Source organism: Gallus gallus, chromosome 1, assembly GCF_016699485.2.
Source record: "Gallus gallus isolate bGalGal1 chromosome 1, bGalGal1.mat.broiler.GRCg7b, whole genome shotgun sequence".
In the NCBI taxonomy this organism is placed as follows: Eukaryota; Metazoa; Chordata; class Aves; order Galliformes; family Phasianidae; genus Gallus; species Gallus gallus.
The window spans coordinates 124,534,421-124,555,215 of record NC_052532.1 but is presented as its reverse complement, the minus strand read 5'-3'; the positions used below and the strand labels follow the sequence as shown (position 1 = coordinate 124,555,215).

The window sequence follows — 20,795 nt, the reverse complement described above, 5'->3', positions numbered from 1 at the left end:
TTCGTGTGAGTGCATGCGCCCAGTGGCAGCAAGGCTCAGGCTTGCTCCCAGCTGCCCAGGGCCATGCAGCCCCTTAATGCCAACATCTACGCCATCCAGATACAGGCTGCCAGACTTTTGGAAAGAAATCCTGCTTCAACTCGCTTTGAAAATGGTTCCCCGCAGTCAAGCTGTAATCCCTCTTGAAACCTCTTCATGTTCTCAGCTCACCACCTTGAGCTCTGCCTTTCCACCAGTGATGAGGAAGGCCTGCACGCTGTGTTTGTAACAATCTGCACCAGCAGAGCTGACCTATTGTTGCTGTTGCCACTGCCCACAGCCTCACTGTGCTCACATCCACTGCTTGGTCTTCTCCAATGCTCCGTGTGTGTCCATGAATGTCAGTGGTGACATTGTATCCACATGGAGGAGTTCAGTGACACACCTCTGCTTCATGTGCACTTCCACGTCAGACCCACTGTGTCAGACTGCCCCTCTGCTGCCATCTGTCACACGGCAGTAACACGTCATGGAACACTGGTGGGAAGGTTCGACCCCTACATCACCTGCACACCACCAACGTCCGCCTCTGACGTCATGGGCCAACACCATACAATGAGAGGCATTACTTTCAGAGCAGCCCTCAGAAATGCATCAGATAATACAAGAAGTAACAAAACTTATTTTATTTATTTTATTTTTTCTACTGTTTAATGAAGAGAACAGACTTTAGACTGCAGCTCTCCATGTTCCATTTGAAAATTGACCAGTAATGTATTTATGTCAACGGAAAATGGAGCCGCAAAGAAACAAAGAAGTGGATGAATTTTGGGCAGTCTTGAAACCTATGCTCTATTTCCTGTGTCCAAATGAAAAGAGCACAGCTGCGCGTTTTTTGCGCTAGGGGCTGACCTGCAGGAGAGGAGCTCTGCAGAGAAGGACCTGGGTGTCCCGGTGGACAGCAGTGTGGCCGTGAGCCTGCAGTGTGCCCTTGCGGCCAAGAAGGCCAATGGTATCCCGGGGCACGTTAAAAAGAGTGCGGCCAGCAGCTTGAGGGGGTGATCCAAGACACTCTTCTGCTCAACCTCCTGTAGGGAACTGCTTTTAGCAGGGGGGTTGGTCTCAATGATGTCCAGAGGTCTCTTCCAACCTCTATAGTTCTGAGATTGTATGAGAAAGAAACCACCAGAACCACGTGCTAATTGCATGGGATGGATTTAGCAGAGGCAATCCCTTTTCCACGGCAAAAGGAAGGTCTTAGCAGCAGTAATAGGCCGACAGTGCTGTGATACCAGCAGAGAACCAGTGAGCAATGCTTGCGGCCTGTGAGTGCTGGAGGCCTCCCTGTACCAGGACGAGCAGCCCCACAGCTTTGCCATGATCCAAATAGACCTTCACAGTAATGCCAGAGGGGAACAGCAGCAGGGGACAACCTCACCACGATACATCACTTGTTCATCATCCCCCTCACAGTGGAGCTCAATGCATTCTAGCAGCTTCTCACATACAGAGCAAGTCCACCACCTCCCCTTGTCTTGCCATCCACAACAGCATGCCACTTGTGTGAGCTGTCCCACCATGCCTCTGTGATTGCAATGAGATCACACCCCTGTAAGCACGCACGGATCTCTAGTTCTTTTTGTTTATTCCCCATGTGGTGTGCATTGCTATACAGGCACTGTAGGGAAGAAGGGGGTGCAGGTATCTCTAGAGGGATGCAGGAAGGTTTAAGTCGGGCTCTTGGCAATGTTATTTTCTCTGAAGAGTCCTCACAAGATCACAAAAACATGCTGTGTTCTGGGGCCAGCAAGGTTGCCCAGCATGCAGTCTGGTCCCCAGCCCAGGGCACGTCATTCTCGGTGAGGTGACACTCCTCGGTGTGATGTCACAGTTGTTGCCACCTACACCCCTGTGGCGGCGGTGGGAGCGGTGGCCCAGTCTCTTGTGAGAGGCGCAGGAAGAGGACCCAGAGAGAGCATTGTGTCTATCTGGAGATATCCTGCTGTGATGGAGCGGCTGAGAGCCCTTCGAGGTGAGGTCCCTCCACCTCTCTGGACACCGTGATGCTGCCCGAGCACATGTGTGCCACCAATGCCTGTTTAGGGCATGCCATTAGCACTGTCCTTGCCCTGCCGAGTGCAGCCGCCCACCGTGGTGCCCCCAGTATCCCAGCAAGGGGAAGGCTCTCTCCCCTCTCCCTGCCGACCACACATGTGCCGGCACAGCCCACCCCACGCTGTGGGGCTGGGTTCCTGCCAGAGCTGGCCGGATGCTCAGCCCTGGCTCCAAGCAACACCAGTGGCAGCTGCTCTGCTCCTTCCTTCCAGGTCTCTTTGCCTGTGTGGGCTGCGTGCCCAGACGTACGCGTCGCAGGGCCAGAGGCAGGGTGGCAAGCCCTGTCCCCCCCTGTGCCGTGACTTTGCTGCTGCAGCGCCTGCAAGACCAGGAGGTGAGATGGGGACATCCAACCATCAGCCCTTGCCCTGCCCCAGTGCCATGGCCCTGTGGGGTGCCAGGCCCTGGCAGCACACTGGCACAGCAATGGGTGGCAGCGGGCGGCTCCCCGGGAACAAGAGCAAAGCAAAAGGTGACTGATCCCTGTCCCCAGGGTGACCGAGCGCAGGCGTACTGCGAGCTGGAGCACGTCCTGTGCGAAGGTGACAGCCGCCCGCCGTGCGGAGTGGTGAACCGGCTGCTGGCTGAGGTGTCCCAGGACCTGACAGCAGCCCAGGTGAGGGGTCGCTCCCAAAGGCAAAGGGAGCTGCCTGCCCTTGATGGTGTTCTGCTGGCGGACAGCAGTGGCTTAGCCCTTCCAAGGGAAGGCCTCAGGCAGTCTCCTGTGCCGCGTGTCACCAGTGGCTCTTTTTCAGGGCGTGCCAGACAGCGTGCGGATGGCTGCCAGCAATGCCCTGGTGGCTCTGGCCCGGACACACTTCACCTTGGTGATGGCCGAGCTTCAGGGCCACCTGAAGGCCATGGGGGAGATGTCCAAGGAGTTTGTGCTCATCACCCTGAGCAAACTGTTCAGCAGCTACGGTAGAGTGCCCTCAGCCTCCTGAAGGGGTCTCGCCCCTCTATGCGTGATCTGCGTTGAGCTGGGGGATGCAGGGCTGCAGCCCCTCCTCCCTCGCTGCCGGGGCTCTGACCACGGCCTTCTCCTTCCCTTCTGCAGCTCCACAGTGCATCTCCTTGTTTGGCTGACGCTGGCCGGCCTGCGCAGTGTGGTGGGCTGGGTGAGAAGCGGCCGGACCCTGCGCATCGCTTGTGCTGGTGAGTGCCGGCCCAGAGCAGGGGGGCTTGGGGCAGCCCCTGCACCTCGCTCTGCTGCAGACTCTCACAGGCTCCCTTTTCTCTCAATCTCTCGTCCTTTTTTTTTTTTTTTTTTTTTTAAATTTTATTTTTTTAATGGACTGTTCATTTATTGTTTTGTTTTGTTTTGTTTTGTTTTTCAGTTGTGAAACAATGGCTTGAAGGAGTCAAGGCTCACTTGTGCTCTGGAAAGCAATGTCCCTGGCCTGCCACGGAGACGGAGCAGATCTACAAGAATCTTTCCCAGCTCTTCTGCTCTGTGCTGAGGAACTGGCAGGACTGCAAGGAGGAAAAGGTGAGCACTGCTGCATTCCCAGCCCGGGATGGCAGCGGGGACATCGGTGTCGGCAGCTCTGTCTGTGCCCAGCGGGCTGAGAGCAGAAGGGTGATGAGAGGGAGTGGGCTGGCTCTGCAAAGGGCCCCAAACTGGCTTTGTGCTTGGGGCTGGATCTCCCTGCCAGGAAGCAGCCGCATGTCACAGCACTGTGGCAGGGATAGCTGGGGATGAAGGTGTGGGGAAAAGCTCCTCGCCCTCCAGAGAGAGCCCATCTCCTACTGGGCACAGGGGTACGGGAACGGGGAAGGGAAAGAGAAAGAGAAAGCCCTCCTGTAGGAAGGGCAGACCGCAGACATTCAGTCTTTGATGCTGGGCCTCTGCCACCCCTCTCCAGGACAAACAGGCCGTCCTCGGGGCTGTGGCTGCCATGATGGCTGTCCTCCTTCAAGAGGAGCTGTGGCGAGAGCACATCTGGGAGCAGCTTCTCCGGCTCGTGCACCCGTGTCAGGAGGTCCAAGACACCTGCAGGGTGACCAAGGTGAGATGTTTTGCAGGGCTCAGTGTGGATGTGGGTCTCGCGCAAGTGCCACGAGGGGTCAGTGGGACGCAGGGAGGAGGCCAGGAGCCCTTGGAGAAAGAAGGAATAGGTGTCCAAGGGAGGTCTGAGGCTTCCTGAGCTCTTCAGTCAAGGAAGGAACAACCCGGACAGGAGCCAGACGGGAGCCAGGAGTCACCGGGGCCCACCTCCTGGGGCTGGGAGGCTTCACCACCACCACCACTGTGGGGCTCTGGTGCCTCAGGAGCTCTGTGCTAACAACCAGGGGGACCACGTCCAGTTGCATCTGATGGGGGAGAAGAGGGCTGCTGGGTGGGAAATGTCTGCAACCAATGCCCAAGCAGGGCTCGGTTGAGAGCGAGGGGCTCTCTTGGTGCTGCTGGGAGGCGGGGACAAACCAGAACGCCTGTGCGGGAGCTCTCCCAGCGGACAAACCATTGGGAATCGGTATCTCTGCTCCCAGGTGGCTAGATGTGGCTTCAGGCCCTTTCTTCCTCTCCTGGTCTCTTGCAGAGCCTCAATATCTTCCTGGAGGCCTTAGAGGGAGTTCAATCGGTCATCCCTAAGGACAAGTTTCTGGCCATCACCAGTGCCGTGTTCTACCAGGTAAGGGGAGCCTATCCTTGCGCCCAAAGCAGTTTCCCTCTTGGCTACGTCCCGGGAGGACTCAAAGCTCCGAGCCTCTGACAGCTGCTCAGCCTTAGCTCCTGCATGCCCGTGGCTGCTCCAGAGCCGTGTGCGTGCCCCCACGGATGCTGTGGGGCAGGCTGTGTTTTGTCTGCATGTCCTCTTACTGAGAGTGCCAAGGGAGATGAGAGCTGGCAGCAAAGTTTCTTTTCCATCCTCAGCACTGATGCAATTTTCTCCAATGGACCTTGTTCCCACAGCTCTCTGATGACACCAAGGAGCACAGCGAGGCTGACAGAGCAGAGCTGACCCACTGCATCCTGCTGCAGGGTAAGGAGAGGAGCTTTGGCGATGCTCGGCGGTGCCCTGGCCAAAACCTCTCTCACAAACCTCTGGAATGGGTGCGAGTTTCTTGCTAACACCGTGCGGGATTTCCTCCCCGCAGCCCGAATCTGCCCCGAGGAAACGGTCCTGTTTCTGCAGTCACAGCTGGGCAATGAGTGGGAGGCTGGATGCGTGGCAGCCCTGGGTCTGCTCGGTGCTCTGGCTCGCTCTGATGGTCAGTACCACAGGTCGGGACTTCCAGGGATCCCTTTGCCATCTGGGTTGTGCCTCCACGCATGCTTCTGCGCATCTCTTGCAGAGCCCATGATGACAGAGAAGCTGCCCCAGGTTGTGGAGGCTGCGCAGTGTCTGTGCAGCGACCCCAGGGTGCAGGTGAGCTGACGTGGGAAAGGAAAGCGCTGTCGGGGTGGTGATGCTGCTGCCAACACAGGCAGGGCTGGGGTGCCCAGGGAGGTGCTGGGGCACTGACCACACGGTTGCGATGGCTCCTGTGGGGAGAGCAGACAGAGTGGAGCGGGCAGGTCCCTGTGCTGTGCATGGAAAGTGCACAGCCTGGTGCTAAGGCCTGGCCCTCACCTGAGGAGCCAAGGCTTCCTCTCTGCTCTTGTTGCCTCTGCTCATGCCCAAAGGGCTGCCCCAGTGAGCAGGTGGCTTCCCTTTGCCTTCTGAGCAGGAAAATCAAACCCACAATTGACTCCTGACAGGTGAGGAGGGCCATCTTGCACTTCATCAAGGATGTGCTCAGTGCTAACGCCCGGAGCTGCTCAGCCTGGGATGTGGTGGGGCACATCTTCAGTGAGTTCAGCCGCACCACGGGAAGAAGGGTAAGGACACTGGGCAGCATCTTCCTTTGGAAGACCCGTACTGCTCAGAGGCTGGCACAGAAGCACTGGTGGGGCCACACCTGAGCCTCCTGAGAGGCTCCTGAGAACTAAGAGTAACCAGCGTTCCAACAACACTGTTGTGCAGGCAGCTGGAGACCTTTCTGCCCAGGAAGCCCAGGAAGAAGGAGCTCTCCAAGAGCTGTGTATGGACATCCTGGGGTCGCTGGATGTCTCTGTGAGCGGGATGACCAAAGTAAGTCACAATCTGCCCTGCTGCCGCTCCTTGCCTTCACACCACGTGTTCCTCATCCCATTCCAACACCCCCGGTCTCTGCTCCAACATGCTCTAAAACACACAAGACTCAGGGAAATTCACAGAGTCCTCTTCATCTCTGAGCGGAGGCAGGAATGCCGACACAATGCTCAACCGCCTCGTTCCCTACAGCTCCTGTGGCCACGGCTGCTGCTGTACGTGGTGCCAGCCCAGTACACCGGCATGCTGATCCCAGTCTCCCGCTGTGTCCAAGCGCTGGCTGAGAGAGGGGACCTGATGGTGCGGGAGGTGGAAGAACTGGATCCCCATTTCCTCAGCTCCATGTTTCAAGGTAGGAGCAGAAACTCCCCCAGTGAGCTCTGTTGACCCGTGACAGCACCCAGAATGGACAGCGGAGGTGCACGTGGGGGAGCACAGCGTGTCTTGGCGTCTCACTCAGCACTTCATTCTCCCCACAGGCCCACTGCTGACTCCCCAGACACTGCTGGCACGCCTGCTGGTGAGTAGATGCTCCAGAGGCCGGTGCCGTGAGCCCCGAGGAGGAAGCAGCATGGCCGAGCACGGCAGCGCCTGCCTCACCCATGGGGATGCCATTCTCTTCCCGGGCTTGCAGCTCCATGGGCAAAGTTGCTGGCTGCTCCTTGACTGCCAGGGCAGAGCCAAGCTGCTTCCCTCCTGGGAGAAGCTGCTGCTCTTGCTGCAGAAGTGACCCCACTTCTCCTTGCTCTCACTCAGGTGGTGGCAGGGAGCCCTTTTGCAGGCAGCGAACTCCAAGCCGCTGCCTTGCTGCTCATGCAAAACCTCCACAGCAGGATCCACAGAGCTGTGGGGGCCATGTGGGCCGCTGAGATCCCCCTGCTGCTGCAGTGCCTCCAAGGTAAAGTGCTGGCGGGGAGGGAGAGGTGGAGGCAGGGAAGGGGGGGGAGTGAAAATGGAGCTCTGCAGCGTGGCAGAGGGGAAGCATTGCCTGCAGCCCAGTACTTGCTCTGCTGCTGTTCCCATTCCAGGGAGACAGCACTGAGGCCCAGGGACCTTTCCCCCCAGGGATCTGCCCATTCCAGGGCACGGATGGGCCCTTCGTGTCCCCTCAGACAGCAGTCTTGGAGCAGTTCCGTGTTCCTGCTGGGACAGTGTTTGTGGGGAGGGACAGGTCGACACACATTGTGTAGGGTGTGCGGGTCCCAATTTGGCAGTGCCGAGTGCCCAGGCAAACCAGGCTTGCAGCAGCTCTTCCTCTGTGGCTTGATCCCAAGCAAGGGTCTTTTGCTCCTTGTTGCTGTGCAGGGAAAGATGAGAGCTTCCTGGACTCTGCAGAGTGGGAGCAGCGTCTACTAAAGGTACAGCATTTCCGGAAGGCACGGTGCAGAGAAGTGTCTGCCTGTCTCAAGGAGCCCCGTTCCCATACAAGACAGGAACAGCCTCTCAAATGCTGCTGTGGAGCGGCCGCACGCCTCTGTGCTGCTGCCTCTTCCTCTTTGTCCCAAGCCCAAGGGGGGTCCCAGGAGAAGAGCAGCAGGCGGCTATAAGGGAGGGAATGCTGGGTGGAGCCGGGAGAGGGTCTGCTCTTCCAGGCACCTCTCCCCAGCAGAATGCGGCAATGTGGGAAGAGGCAAAGGGCGAGGAACCATTGGCTTCTCCTGTTCTCCAACAGTTCCTGGGGGCGTCATTGGATACTATGGAGGATGAGGCCTGGACCAAGGGCCTGAGCTGCAAGTTGAGCCAGTGGCTGAGCAAGTCTCCCAGCAGCTCTGGAGAAAAGGTGGGTTCCTTCCAGCTCTACCCAGCGGTGCAGTCGCAGGTGCCCAACTGAGGCTGGGGCTGCAGGTGGTGCTCTGCTCACGCGGGCTGCTCACGCTGCTTCCCTGGCCCGTGCCCCCCAGAGGGCCTCTCCCTGCAAACTGCCTGGGGGTGGCTAAAGCTCGGCCCTGCACCTGCTCTCAGCGTCTCTCAGGGAGCGTGGGTCCTTCCCACCTGGCCCTCTCCCAGCAGGTCAGGCTGCTGCCACATCTCAGCTTCTTCCTTCCCTTCCCATCCCTTCTCTTCCCTTCCCATGCAGTCTTTCCTGTACAAGGCTCTGGGGACAGTGCTGGGAGCTTGCAAGGAAGTCCTCCACATCCAAGAGAAGCTCCTGCAACACCTGGAGGAAGCAAACGCAGAGAAGCCATCTGAGGCCCAGGTGAGGTCTCCTCCCAGCCAGCTTCTGCCAGCATCCCCGGTCTGTCCCTTGGGCAGAGGGCTTCTCCTGGCCCTGCTCCGGGCCTTTCGATCTCCTCACTGCTGCACTGTTTCCCTCAGGCGAGGACCAGCCCAGCCACTGTGGCTGGCCGTACCAGTAGGTTCAGGCCTGCGCCAACTGCCCCTTGTTCTTTTGTGCAGGGAATGATCTCTCTTCTCAGCCATGCTGCTGAGAGCAACTTTCACACAGTCCTGGACACACTCACCATGTTTGCGTCCAGGCTGTGCAAAGGCCAGAATAGGAGGATTCCCAGACGCAAGAAGGTGAAGCTTAATGCATTTCCATCTTGGCTTTCTGCTGCCTTATTTTCACTTGGGAGCCCAGGTGCATCGTGGGGCACCGGGGGCTGCTGAGCGAGTGTCTCAAGGCATTTCTCCCCACACAGATGGAGCTGGACAGCAGAAGAGCTCACGCCACACGCAGCGCTCTCATCCTCGCCCACGGCAGCTTGGCACTGCGTGCCTCCAAGGAACAGCTGCTGGCCCGCCTGGAGGGAGACATCGTGGGCAACATCCTGCTGCTCTACAGCTGCAGCTGCCGGGTGAGAGCTCGTAGCGTGCCGGGGTGTCTGAGCACCCAGCTGCAGCCCCTCCACGTGGGGGGATGCTGAGATGGGCCTTCTCTTTCCAAAGGTCCTTCGGGGACTGGTTTGTGCTCAGATGAAGATGCAAGCCCTTCCCTTAGCATTGCCCCCACGTGTTCCCCTTGCAGCCCTTGGCCCTTCCCGCAGTTGAAAGAATGTTCTTCTCTCTTGGGCCTCAGGACCTGCAGAACACGCTTGCGCTGCTGCAGAGCATCACCAACTTCAGCTCTGCCTTCCAAGCTGTGGGTGACTCGGCCTGCTTTAACCCCTCCTTGAAGAGCAAGCTGCTGGAGATCCTGACGGTGAGTGCCTAGAGCCAGGGCTGTCTGCAGCGGAGTTTTGGGCTGTGCTACGAGGCTCAATTCCCCGGAGCCATACAGGTCTCCCTCAGCCACACGTCTCCAGCTGGTGGGGACCTTGTGTGCTGGCAGGCAGCGGCTGGGCAGCAGGCGAGGTCCACCAACTGTGCATCTGCTGCATCCTGCTCTGCCTCTGTGGGAAATGCGCGAGTGATGGGGCTGGTGTGTGGCAGTTGTGTCTGCCTATGGGTCTGGCGGAAGAACTCTCGCTTTGCCCCTTGCCCGCTTTGACAGTGTCTCTCTGGGACTTGCAGGACTTGCTGAAGAAATATTACTTGGGCACCCCTGTATCCCCAGTGCCCCTCAAGGTGGTTCTGGCCCTGGAGCAGTTGAGGTAAGGGTGGGAGCCTCTGGGGTTGCAAGGCAGGATGGTGGATTCCCTTCTGGGTAGCTCCCAAAGGCCTGGAGGGGGCAGGGGGTGGGGAGTCACTGCTGCAGGAGAGATGGCTGGGCTGCTGTGCCCAGCGAAGCTGAGGTTCTGGGAGGGAGAAAGGCCCTGGTGCTCCTGTCCCCTGGCAGGGAAGAGAAGGGAGACCTGGGGTCTCCTTCCCTTCAGAGCGGGAGGTGGTTCACTGATGCCGGGGAGGAGGTGGGTGATGCTGGAACTGAAGACAGTGCTCAGCAGCTCAGGCTGGGGATGTTGGCTTTGCAGCTGTCCATTAGAAGAAACTCTGATGTTGTCTGAACCAGCCTGGAGAGCACTGCTAAAGGCCCTTTCTGCTTTCTCTTCCTTTTTTCTGTCCTGTCAGCAAGCTGAAGCCCTCTGTAGGAACCAAGGACATGTGTGACATGTTGATTCTGTGCTGCAAGAGTATTGTGACATACCCTTCAGCGGAGATGATGCTGAAGATCAGGAAGTCACAGCAAGCAGCTCAGTACCTGCAGGTAACCTGCCGTGACTTTCACAGCCACCTCTCGGTTGGAGCCCTTCCTCAGCACACACAACCTGTGCTCTGGCAGCAGCCGTGATGCCACAGCTCAATCCCCTCTTCTGCTTTCAGCTTCTGCAAACATCACTGAAAGCTCTGGGCCGGCTCATGGTGGTCCTGCTCGAGACAGAGACCACCAGTGGCTTCTTCCAGAACATAGTCCATGTGAGTACATGTGGGGCAAGGGAGAAAGCATGGTGCCTGTTGATAGCGGAGACAGAGATCTGGGGACTGAGAGGACGATGAGAGGGGATCTCTTGCTGACGTGCCAGCTCAGTGCGAGCTCAGAAATGGGCAGAGAAATGGGCCCTGCAGGGGGAAAGGCAGGAGCCAGCCCCTGGCAGGCCATAGCCAAGGAAAAGCTCCTGGGTTAGGAGGCAGCAGTGTCTGCAGAGAGCGGGGGCAGCAGTGCTGGTGCTCAGCGAGGTGGGGGGCTGCGTGGAGCCACAGGGCAGGACCTGAGAGAAAGTGCTGGGAAATGATGGACTGGGAGAGGGCTGGCATGAAGGGAAAGAAAAGATGTCCGCAGTGAGACAGATGCTCTGCGCCATGTCTTGCAGAGATCAATGACATCAGACAACATGTGGGAGCGCAAGAGGGCCCTGCAGACCTTCTCCCAGCTGCTGGCTGCTTGTGAAGAGCATGGAGTGAGTAAAGAGCCCCACCACATGCCCCTGCTCCCTCCCCGGTGCCCCTGAGCTGGCAGGCGAGCTCCACTCAGCTGTGCATGCTGTGACACCCACCCCGTGGGGAAGGCACAGGCGGGAGAAGCTAGGGAGAGCTGGGGCTGCCTACAGCTTTTTTCCTGCCTCTCATCCCTGCAGAGAGGAGGTGCCTGCAAGCACTTTGGCTCCTTGGTGGGATTGCTGGTGCCCCTGATGTGTGACCCCATGCCCACATCCCGCCAGTTGGCCGTCACCTGTCTGAGCTCCCTTCTCCAAATCCAAGGTGAGTAGAGCAGGCGTGCGCCAGCCCTCTGCTCTCCTCCGCAGCACTACCAGAACCCCACGGGCTGGGCCCGGTTTACAGGAGGGAGAGGCACCATGCGCAGCTCTCTTCTTCTCTCCACCCTGTCCTCTGTCTCTCCCCTGTTTCTGAGCAGGGGAGAGCACTTCCGTTTCCAGAAGCATGACTTCCCTTTTCTCCCTGTGCTCCTTCCAGCCAAGGCGACCAACAGAGTCATCCAGACAGGAGACATCGGGAGCCTGTGTGAGGGGCTGAATGACTGCAGCACCGTCTGTCAGCTCCAGACCTCTTCCAAAATCGCGCGGGTAAGTGGACTCAAAAAGGGGTGGTGCGATCTCAGTGCACAGGCTTTTGCACGTCCCTCTGCTCCCCCCAGCCTCTCACACCATTTCCAGAATGAGCTGTCACCCTGAGATCACTTTTCTCAGCAAGTAGCAGGAGGCACTGAGCTATGTCTGGCCCTAAGGCACCCAAAGCAAGGAGCTGATTCTATGACGAGTGTGTGTGTGTGTGTGCGTGTGTGTGTGTGCGTGTGGCTGTGGCTGCTGGGAGGTAGGCTTTGCATGTAAGCAAACACCATGGGTGGAGAAGCTGAGAAGGCTCAACCACCTTATGTATACATAGCACAGTAAAGACAGCAGGAGCGTTGTGATTGCCACCTGAATGACTGGCAAGCTGCTGAACTAAGACTCAAGAGTGCTTTATGTTTTGAAGAGCTGCTGCAGAGCAGTGATGGGATCTCTCCTGCTTCTCATTTCTCTGCAGATTGTGTGCAGAAGTTTCTCCCTGGAACACACCATAGATTTCATGATGGCCATCAAGGACACCTTCCGGAAGGCCAAAGGAATGCGTGTGCGTGCTGCTGGCAAGTGGATGATCACCTTTCTGCAGATGTATGGAAAGGACATCTGTCGGGATGTAAGAGACTTTCTTCCACGTGCCTGGGACTTTTGTTGGCTGTTGCACTACACCTTGTGCCGTTTGCCCCTTGTGCTAAAGAAGCACAGCCTGAGCGCAGAGCCAGGGCTTGAACAGGGTGGTTGGTGTGAAATTTAGGCCTAGGCCTTGGCGGCATGTCAAGGAAGCAGGCACTGTTCATGTGCTGAATGTCCATGATTAGGTCCTGCAGAGTCAAGGATGCAGCCAGTCATTCTTTCTCCCCTTCTTCTTTCAGCTTGATCTTTCACCGATCATCTACATCCTGCGCAGCTGCATATCGTCCATGAAGCACAGCACGTTCATGCCATTCCTGTGCCAGGCGGTGGCCATCCTCACCCGCTGTCACGCAAACATCACAATTGACAGCTTCTTCCACCAGCTGTGAGCCCTCAGACAGGTATTGGCCTTTGCTGTTGTTGCGGTCCCAGCTGTAGCTTGCCTCTGCCAGAGGGATCCTGGGAGGAAGCAGCAAGGTGAAAATTACTCAGTCATGACTTGAGAAACCCTTTTTCCAGCGAAACATGGAGGAGAATAAGAGAGTTTTCTCTTCAGTGGTGCAGCAGGGAGAAGAAAAAGAGAAGAGAAGAGAAGAGAAGAGAAGAGAAGAGAAGAGAAGAGAAGAGAAGAGAAGAGAAGAGAAGAGAAGAGAAGAGAAGAGAAGAGAAGAGAAGAGAAGAGAAGAGAAGAGAAGAGAAGAGAAGAGAAGAGAAGAGAAGAGAAGAGAAGAGAAGAGAAGAGAAGAGAAGAGAGAAAGGAGGGAAAAGGAAAGAAGAATGAGAGGGAGATGGAGATGGAGAGGGAGAGGGAGAGGGGATGGGAGAGGGAGATGGAGACGGAGAAGAGGGGAGAGGAGAGGAGAAGAGGGCAGAGGGAGAGGGAGAGGGGAGAGGAGAGGGGGAGGGAGAGGGAGAGGGAGAGGGAGAAGAGGGAGATGGAGAGGGAGAGAGAGAGGGAGAGAGACAGGGAGAAGAGGGAGATGGAGAGGGTGAGGGAGAAGAGGGAGATGGAGAAGAAGGAGAGGGAGAGGGAATGGGAGAGGGAGATGGAGATGGGGATGGAGAGGGAGACGAGGGGAGAGGAAGAGGGAGAGGGAGAGGGAGAGGAAGAGGAAGAGGAAGAGGAAGAGGAAGAGGAAGAGGAAGAGGAAGAGGAAGAGGAAGAGGAAGAGGAAGAGGGAGAGGGAAAGGGAAAGGGAGAGGGGGATGGAGAGGGAGAGGGAGAGGGAGAGGGAGAAGAGGGAGATGGAGAAGAGGGAGAGGGAGAGGGAGGGGGAAGAGGGAGATGGAGATGGAGATGAGGGGAGAGGGAGAGGGAGACGAGGGGAGAGGAGAGGAGAGGAGAGGAGAGGAGAGGAGAGGAGAGGAGAGGAGAGGAGAGGAGAGGAGAGGAGAGGAGAGGAGAGGAGAGGAGAGGAGAGGAGAGGAGAGGAGAGGAGAGGAGAGGAGAGGAGAGGCGAGGCGAGGAGAGGCGAGGCGAGGCGAGGCGAGGCGAGGCGAGGCGAGGCGAGGCGAGGCGAGGCGAGGCGAGGCGAGGCGAGGCGAGGCGAGAAGAGAAGAGAAGAGAAGAGAGAAGAGAAGAGAAGAGAAGAGAAGAGAAGAGAAGAGAAGAGAAGAGAAGAGAAGAGAAGAGAAGAGAAGAGAAGAAGAGAAGAGAAGAGAAGGATAGATGAGCTAAAAAAATGTTTTGTTTATCTTGAAAAATTAAATGCCAGAATCCTGGCTAAGAAGTGAAAAGAGTATATATATATTTTTAAGTCTTCATTGTAATAGCTGCTGTCTCCTCTCCGTACCAGTTACAGAATCACAGAATCACCAAACGTCAGGGTTTGGAAGGAACCTTGCAAGATCATCTAGTCCAATCCTCCCACTTTAGCAGGAATGCCTTGATTAGGTCACAAAGGAATGTGTCCAGGCAGGTTTTGAATGTCTCCAGAGAAGGAGACCCCACAACCTCTCTGGGCAGCCCGTTCCAGTGTTGTTACCCTCACCATGAAGAAGGTTCTTCTCATATTTTTGTGGAACCTCCTATGTTCCAGCTTGCACCCGTTACCCCTTGTCCTATCACTGGATGTCTCTGAGAAGAGCCGGCCTCCATCCTTCTGATGCACACCCTTTGCGTATTTATAAACGTTAATGAGGCCACCTCTCAGTCTTCTCCAAGCTAAAGAGACCCAGCTCCGTCAGCCTTTCCTTGTAAAGGAGATGCTCCAGTCCCTTCATCATCTTTGTGGCTCTGCGCTGGATTCTCTCAAGCAGTTCCCTGTCCTTGAACGGAGGGGCCCAGAACTGGACATAATACTGCAGATGCGGTCTCACCAGGGCAGAGTAGAGGGGGAGGAGGACCTCTTTCGACCTACTAACCACACCCCTTCTAACACACCCCAGGATGCCATTGGCCTTCTTGCAGTGCTGGCTTATGGTCACCCTGCTGTCCACCAGGACCTCCAGGTCCCTTTTCCCTACGCTGCTCTCCAGCAGGTCAGTCCCCAACCTATACTGGCACCTGGGGTTGTTCTTGCCCAGATACAAGTCTCTATGCTTGCCCTTGCTGTATTTCATCTAATCTCTCCCTGCCCAACTCTCCAGCATGTCTAGGTCTCGCTGGGTGGCAGCACAGCCTTCCAGCGTGTCAGCCACTTCTCCCAGTGTTGTGTCATCAGCAAGCTTGCTAACAGCGCACTCTGCTCCCTCATCCAAATCATTGATGAATATATTGAATAGTACTGGTCCCACTACCAACCCTTGAGGAACTCCACTAGGTACAAGTCTCCAGCTGGACTCACTCTGTCCCACTGACCACAACTCTCTGGCTTCTTTCCTTCAGATGGTTCACAGTCCCCCTCACTACTCAGTCATCCAGACCACACTTCCTCAGTTTAGCTGCGACGATGCTGTGGGAGACGGTGTCAAATGCTCTACTAAAATCTAGATAGACCACATCCACTGCTTTACCATCATCTATCCACCTGGTTACATCTTCATAAGAAGCTATCAAGTTGGTCAAGCATGACTTCCCCTTGGTGAAGCCATGTTGACTGCCCCTAATGACCCTCTTAGCCTTGATATGCCCAGAGGCCGTGCCAAGGATAAGTTTTTCCATCACCTTTCCAGGGATGGAGGTGAGGCTGATCAGTCCATAGTATCTCGTTCCCCACAGCTGACCAAAGATAACGGAGAGCGGCCTAGCAATGACTTCTGCCAGCTCCCTCAGCACCCACAGCTGCATCGCATCAGGACCCATGGATTTAGGGATGTCTAGGTTGTTTAATTGCTCCTTAACCCAGTCCTCAACAACTGAGGCAAACAACTCCTTGATCCTGACTTCCTCTGGGGCCTCAAGGGTACAGGGCTCCTCAGGACAGCCTCCAGCAGTACAGACAGAGACAGAGAAGGCACTCAGTAACACTGTCTTCTCTGTATCTTCTGTCACTCGGGCAGTCGTGCGTGCATCTGCACGCACGCACATGTACACACCTGTTCGTGTGAGTGCATGCGCCCAGTGGCAGCAAGGCTCAGGCTTGCTCCCAGCTGCCCAGGGCCATGCAGCCCCTTAATGCCAACATCTACGCCATCCAGATACAGGCTGCCAGACTTTTGGAAAGAAATCCTGCTTCAACTCGCTTTGAAAATGGTTCCCCGCAGTCAAGCTGTAATCCCTCTTGAAACCTCTTCATGTTCTCAGCTCACCACCTTGAGCTCTGCCTTTCCACCAGTGATGAGGAAGGGCCTGCACGCTGTGTTTGTAACAATCTGCACCAGCAGGAGCTGACCTATTGTTGCTGTTGCCACTGCCCACAGCCTCACTGTGCTCACATCCACTGCTTGGTCTTCTCCAATGCTCCGTGTGTGTCCATGAATGTCAGTGGGTGACATTGTATCCACATGGAGGAGTTCAGTGACACACCTCTGCTTCATGTGCACTTCCACGTCAGACCCACTGTCAGACTGCCCCTCTGCTGCCATCTGTCACACGGCAGTAACACGTCATGGAACACTGGTGGGAAGGTTCGACCCCTACATCACCTACACACCACCAACATCCGCCTCTGACGTCATGGGCCAACACCATACAATGAGAGGCATTACTTTCAGAGCAGCCCTCAGAAAATGCATCAGATAATACAAGAAGTAACAAAACTTATTTATTTTATTTTTTCTACTGTTTAATGAAGAGAACAGACTTTAGACTGCAGCTCTCCATGTTCCATTTGAAAATTGACCAGTAATGTATTTATGTCAACGGAAAATGGAGCCACAAAGAAACAAAAAAGTGGATGAATTTTGGGCAGTCTTGAAACCTATGCTCTATTTCCTGTGTCAAAATGAAAAGAGCACAGCACCACGTGCTAATTGCATGGGATGGATTTGGCAGAGGCAATCCCTTTTCCAAGGCAAAAGGAACGTCTTAGCAGCAGTAGTAGGCAGATAGTGCTGTCGTACCAGGAGAGAGGCCAGTGAGGAACACTCATTGCCTGTGAGTTCTGGAAGCTGTCCTGTACTTGGAGAACGAGCAGCCCTACAGCTTTTGCCATGATCCAAGCAGAACTGCATAGTAATGCCAGAGGGGAATGGCGGCAGGGGACAACCTGCTTGAGCAGGAACCCTACGACAAGTGGCACAGCTAGCTGTCCAGATAGGTCTTGAATATCTCCATAGGAGTAGACTCCACAACCTCTCTGGGCAACCTGTTCCAGGACTCCATCACCCTTACCGTAAAGAAGTTCCTCTCCACGTTAGTACGGAACTTCCTATGTACAAGTTTTAAGTCAATACTTTTTGTGCTATCACTACACACCATCGAGAAGAGCCTGGCCTCATCCATTTGCCTCCCACCTCCCTCAAGATCATAGAATCATAGAATGGCCTGGGTTGAAAAGGACCTCAAAGATCATCTGGTTTCAACCCCCCTGCTATGTGCAGGGTCACCAACCACCAGACCAGGCTGCCCAGAGCCACATCCAGTCTGACCTTGAATGCCTCCAGAGATGGGGCATCCACAACCTCTCTGGGCAACCTGTTCCAGTGTGTCATCACCCTCTGTATGCAAAAATTCCTCCTAATATCTAACCTAAATCTCCTTTGTCTTAGTTGAAAACCATTACCCCCTTGTCCTATCACTATCAACCCATGTAAACAGCCATTCCCCCTCCTGTTTATATGCTCCCTTCAAGTACTGGAAGGCCACAATGAGATCTCCCCAGAGCCTTAGTAAGTGCCTAGTACCAGAAGCAAATTTGGACCTGGGCTGCCTAGGACCTTACCTGATAGGAAAAAGCCTCATGCCCTTAAGAGAGATTTTGTATGCTGCATGCAATGGAACCAATTTCAGTGCACGTGTATGTAAGGCTGCCCTACTCATGCAGGCAAAGCAGGTTCTATCAGATTTTCTGAGCATGCAGGGGTTAACAGCACAGAACTTATCTCACTGAGCACGCCACAGAGGTGCAAGTAGGGGTTGACTGTGGCTTCAAAACTCTTAAGACCAGAACTACTAAGGGCTGTTTCCCACTAATGCCCTTGCAGCAGCACTTCACCATTTCCCTTCAGGTTGTCCCTGATTGCAGTCACAGGAACGAATAATGAGCAAACTTCCATGGAGCGGAACGTACGTTACATAAGCGCTTCCATAGGCCTGACTACTGTTTCCTGAGAAAGGAAACTCCATTCATCAAGTCTGTAATAAACTGACATCTCATCAGCAGGGGAAACAAGAGGAAGGCACTTGTGAAGGCAGAAATCTGTCCCTGTACATATATGAACTGTTTTCCTTTGCATGCCTAATCTGTGAGGTGACTAAAGTTTTACCCACTAGTGCTATAATACTCACATGGGAAACATTAAGTTAAATATCACAAAATTAAAGTGTAAGAGTTATTGGAAACCAGAGCTGAGCAAAATATTAGAATTTTCATCCTGGGGGAAATTCTAATACTTCAACATTTGTTTTCTTCCAAAATTAGGATGGAAATGTTAAAGTACCTTTTTTCATAGAATGAACATGTTCTCAGCCACTCTGACATTAAACTGAATTTGACAAAGGTGTTACGACATCTCCCGGGAATTGTTGTTAAGGTACCTTGTACTTAGAATCATGTTAACAAGGGATATTTTAGTTGGGTTATTGAAACAAAACCTTGAAGAAATGCCTGGGGTCAGGCCGAACATTCATTTGATCCTTTTCTTCTTTCAGGTTATTTAACCCTTTTATTCCCTTTAGTTAAAAAAGAAAAAGAAAAGAAAGAAAAAGATTTGCTCTGCTCTGAATGGGAAACGAGTTTCAAAATAGAAAAGTCACAGCATCCCGTTTTTAAGACATTCAAAGATTTCTGGATTTTTGTGCCCAATCCTCAAAATAGGGCTTCTTTTGGTTAAAATTCAAAATGAGAAAAAATGGCTCGTGTTGTTGTCAAAATTAACTGTTAGTATAAATTAGCTCAGTAAACAGTTTCAGCTCAATTCTACAACTGAACTTTATCAAGCAAGGAAAGATCACAGATTCAAAGAACTGTCTATGTTTGGTTTTACTGCCTTTGTTCTTCATAAGCTTTCTGGCTTGACTGTACACCCCCACAGCTGGTCTAGAAAGCTGAAATGATATCCTGGCCTCTTTCAATACTCTGGTATTCTAACAGAATCCTGGGAGCTTACTATTTTTGACTCTCAAGGTGACTATTTCTTTTGTCTTGACTTTGTTGCTGGATGCTGAATGCTGGGTAGGTCACTGCTGTCCTAAGAGTACTGCTGGTATGTTGGCTACAGTCTGTTGACTTCCTGAGTGGAGGAAGTAAAAGCAGAATGGAAAAATCCCAGAAAAAAAAAATGTCCTAATGGAGGTGAAAAGGTATCTTGCTGCAATTAAATGTACACTAAAGCATTTGGGAAGGAAAAAGAGGGATCCTTTGTGTAGATTTAATCAGAATAGAATTTTTCCACTTACAGATCATCCATTGATCTTCTCATGTTAGTTTAGTTGGCTGGTATTTTCTAGCCATCTGAGGTCTCGGACCCTATTTATTTAATAAAAAAATAAGGCCTGAGACCTCAGATGTCTACGTACACACATTTTTTTAAAATCCCTGTTCATATTTTTGCTGTTCTCATACAAAGGCTAAAGGTTACAGTTTTAGTTTAAACATAATATTTTCATGGTTCATAAGAAAATCTGTATTAGTTTACATTTTTGGCAACTTTCATTATACCCCAGTGAATCCTAGAAGTCCTTGTACTTTCCTGCTGGTGAGAGATACTTTCCATAAAATAACACAGTATAAAAATAGTAATTATTAACTCACTGTGATGTGTTTTGTTAAGGTGCAGAGACCATATTCAAAGGAGTAAATTTATTCAGTGTCCAGTTTTGTGGTCTAATTTTCCAGTTTAGAATTATTAAGTTACAAAATGTACATTTTAACCAGTGTTAGAAGTTTGACTAATGACAAAGACAGGAGCAAATCCTACAAAGTTAGTCTGTAGCGTTCCCATAACCCTCATGTCTGACAACTGCAGTTTAGCTGACAAAGGACTTTAGAGGGTTTGTGCACTGCAGGAGGGTCATATTCTGCAAACAGCTCTAAAACTGTAAAAGGTTAGCCACTAACATGGTAAAGTTAAACAGATCGGTCAGTTTTCACCCAGACTCCCCACGTAGATATTGTAGATAAAGTGCAATAAAGCCCAAATTAAGGACATATTATTCCCGAAAGCTAACTTTTGGTCCTGAATCCCTTTGCTGAACTATTGGTGCAATGCAGAAGACTGGCATTTGTTAGCAACAGGTTCCTAACTTCATGTCCGTGAATCACACTGTGAAGGAGCTGGTGCCGCAAGTCTTGCAAGGCTAGGGGTGGGCCTCCAAAAAAAAATTCCCATGTCTTGTATTTAAGATGGTGCTTTTGCAGGATCATAAATGCCCTCATTGTGTGTGAATATTACTGTGCAATAAAGTCAAATATTAATGCAGATTAAACTGCAAACAGTGAAGATTATGAAAGAAAGATCTACATTCAACTGTGCAAGGGAACATAGGAAGAGATGAGCTTTAACAGAAGCTTTGATTAAGAGCAAGATAACATTATGAGAAGCTAAGGGAGACACTGTGAATTAATGCAGTGCATTTAACAAGAGCTCTGAAAGGCTGTACTTACCTTAGAGTTTTGACCAGTGAGTGAAATGACAACTCCATGCCAGACAGAAAATCACCTGTCTTCCTACCAAAGGATCTTAACGTCTTTCCCTAGCAATAGCAGTGGCACACGTTCATCATGGACTACTCAGTTTTCCAGAGCAAAAGCCCAGAAAACGTCAATAGCCTCACCACAGTGAAAAAGAATAAACATTGACAGGCCAGATGGGTACTCTAGAAGCTCTACTCTCATATCCTATAAATGAAAACAGAGACTTGCCACAGATTCTGAGAGAAATAAAAGCAGACCTGAATCATCTTTATTAGAACAATAAAAAGAACCAGTACTGTTCTATCACTTCTTGTTATATTCACATGTTCAGCTTCACTTCTCACACTCTAGGTTCCTGTCCCTTTACCTGAAATATTTCCACTGCTCTAAGTTTTCTTCTTTTCTTCCTTTCTTTCCTT

General features: G+C 53.1%; 2 protein-coding genes across 3 annotated transcripts; both read left to right on the top strand.

Moving 5' to 3' along the window:
- Nucleotides 1–1,844: 1,844 nt before the first annotated feature.
- On the top strand, nt 1,845–7,538 carry LOC121109301 (maestro heat-like repeat-containing protein family member 2B). 2 transcript variants are annotated; one of them, XM_040662465.1, is made up of 15 exons: nt 1,845–2,011; nt 2,307–2,428; nt 2,588–2,710; nt 2,850–3,249; nt 3,432–3,583; nt 3,960–4,103; nt 4,635–4,727; nt 5,009–5,078; nt 5,194–5,307; nt 5,392–5,465; nt 5,798–5,917; nt 6,063–6,170; nt 6,363–6,522; nt 6,650–6,690; nt 6,927–7,538. In XM_040662465.1, exons 6-15 carry the CDS (start codon nt 3,993–3,995, stop codon nt 7,524–7,526), a joined length of 1,491 nt encoding a protein of 496 aa, XP_040518399.1. In that variant the 5' UTR covers nt 1,845–2,011; nt 2,307–2,428; nt 2,588–2,710; nt 2,850–3,249; nt 3,432–3,583; nt 3,960–3,992; the 3' UTR covers nt 7,527–7,538. The 2 variants fall into 2 exon arrangements, with proteins under 2 accessions (XP_040518399.1, XP_040518410.1); XM_040662476.1 differs by having other exon boundaries at nt 3,432–4,103.
- On the top strand, nt 7,538–12,869 carry LOC768434 (maestro heat-like repeat-containing protein family member 2B). The gene is made up of 13 exons (XM_046909397.1): nt 7,538–7,950; nt 8,248–8,367; nt 8,568–8,690; nt 8,813–8,968; nt 9,190–9,312; nt 9,624–9,703; nt 10,119–10,254; nt 10,371–10,463; nt 10,859–10,945; nt 11,123–11,246; nt 11,460–11,569; nt 12,030–12,182; nt 12,439–12,869. The coding sequence occupies exons 1-13, from the start codon at nt 7,618–7,620 to the stop codon at nt 12,586–12,588; spliced, it is 1,788 nt and encodes a 595-aa protein (XP_046765353.1). The 5' UTR covers nt 7,538–7,617; the 3' UTR covers nt 12,589–12,869.
- Nucleotides 12,870–20,795: the final 7,926 nt, after the last annotated feature.

Coding starts and splice junctions, on each gene's coding strand:
- LOC768434 (XM_046909397.1), top strand. CDS start 7,618: ATGCTGCTGTGGAGCGGCCGCACGCCTCTGTGCTGCTGCCTCTTCCTC. Junction 9,313..9,623: donor AGCTGCTGGAGATCCTGACG/GTGAGTGCCTAG, acceptor TGGGACTTGCAG/GACTTGCTGAAGAAATATTA. Junction 10,255..10,370: donor AAGCAGCTCAGTACCTGCAG/GTAACCTGCCGT, acceptor TTCTGCTTTCAG/CTTCTGCAAACATCACTGAA.
- LOC121109301 (XM_040662465.1), top strand. CDS start 3,993: ATGATGGCTGTCCTCCTTCAAGAGGAGCTGTGGCGAGAGCACATCTGG. Junction 4,104..4,634: donor ACACCTGCAGGGTGACCAAG/GTGAGATGTTTT, acceptor GGTCTCTTGCAG/AGCCTCAATATCTTCCTGGA. Junction 5,308..5,391: donor TGCTCTGGCTCGCTCTGATG/GTCAGTACCACA, acceptor CATCTCTTGCAG/AGCCCATGATGACAGAGAAG.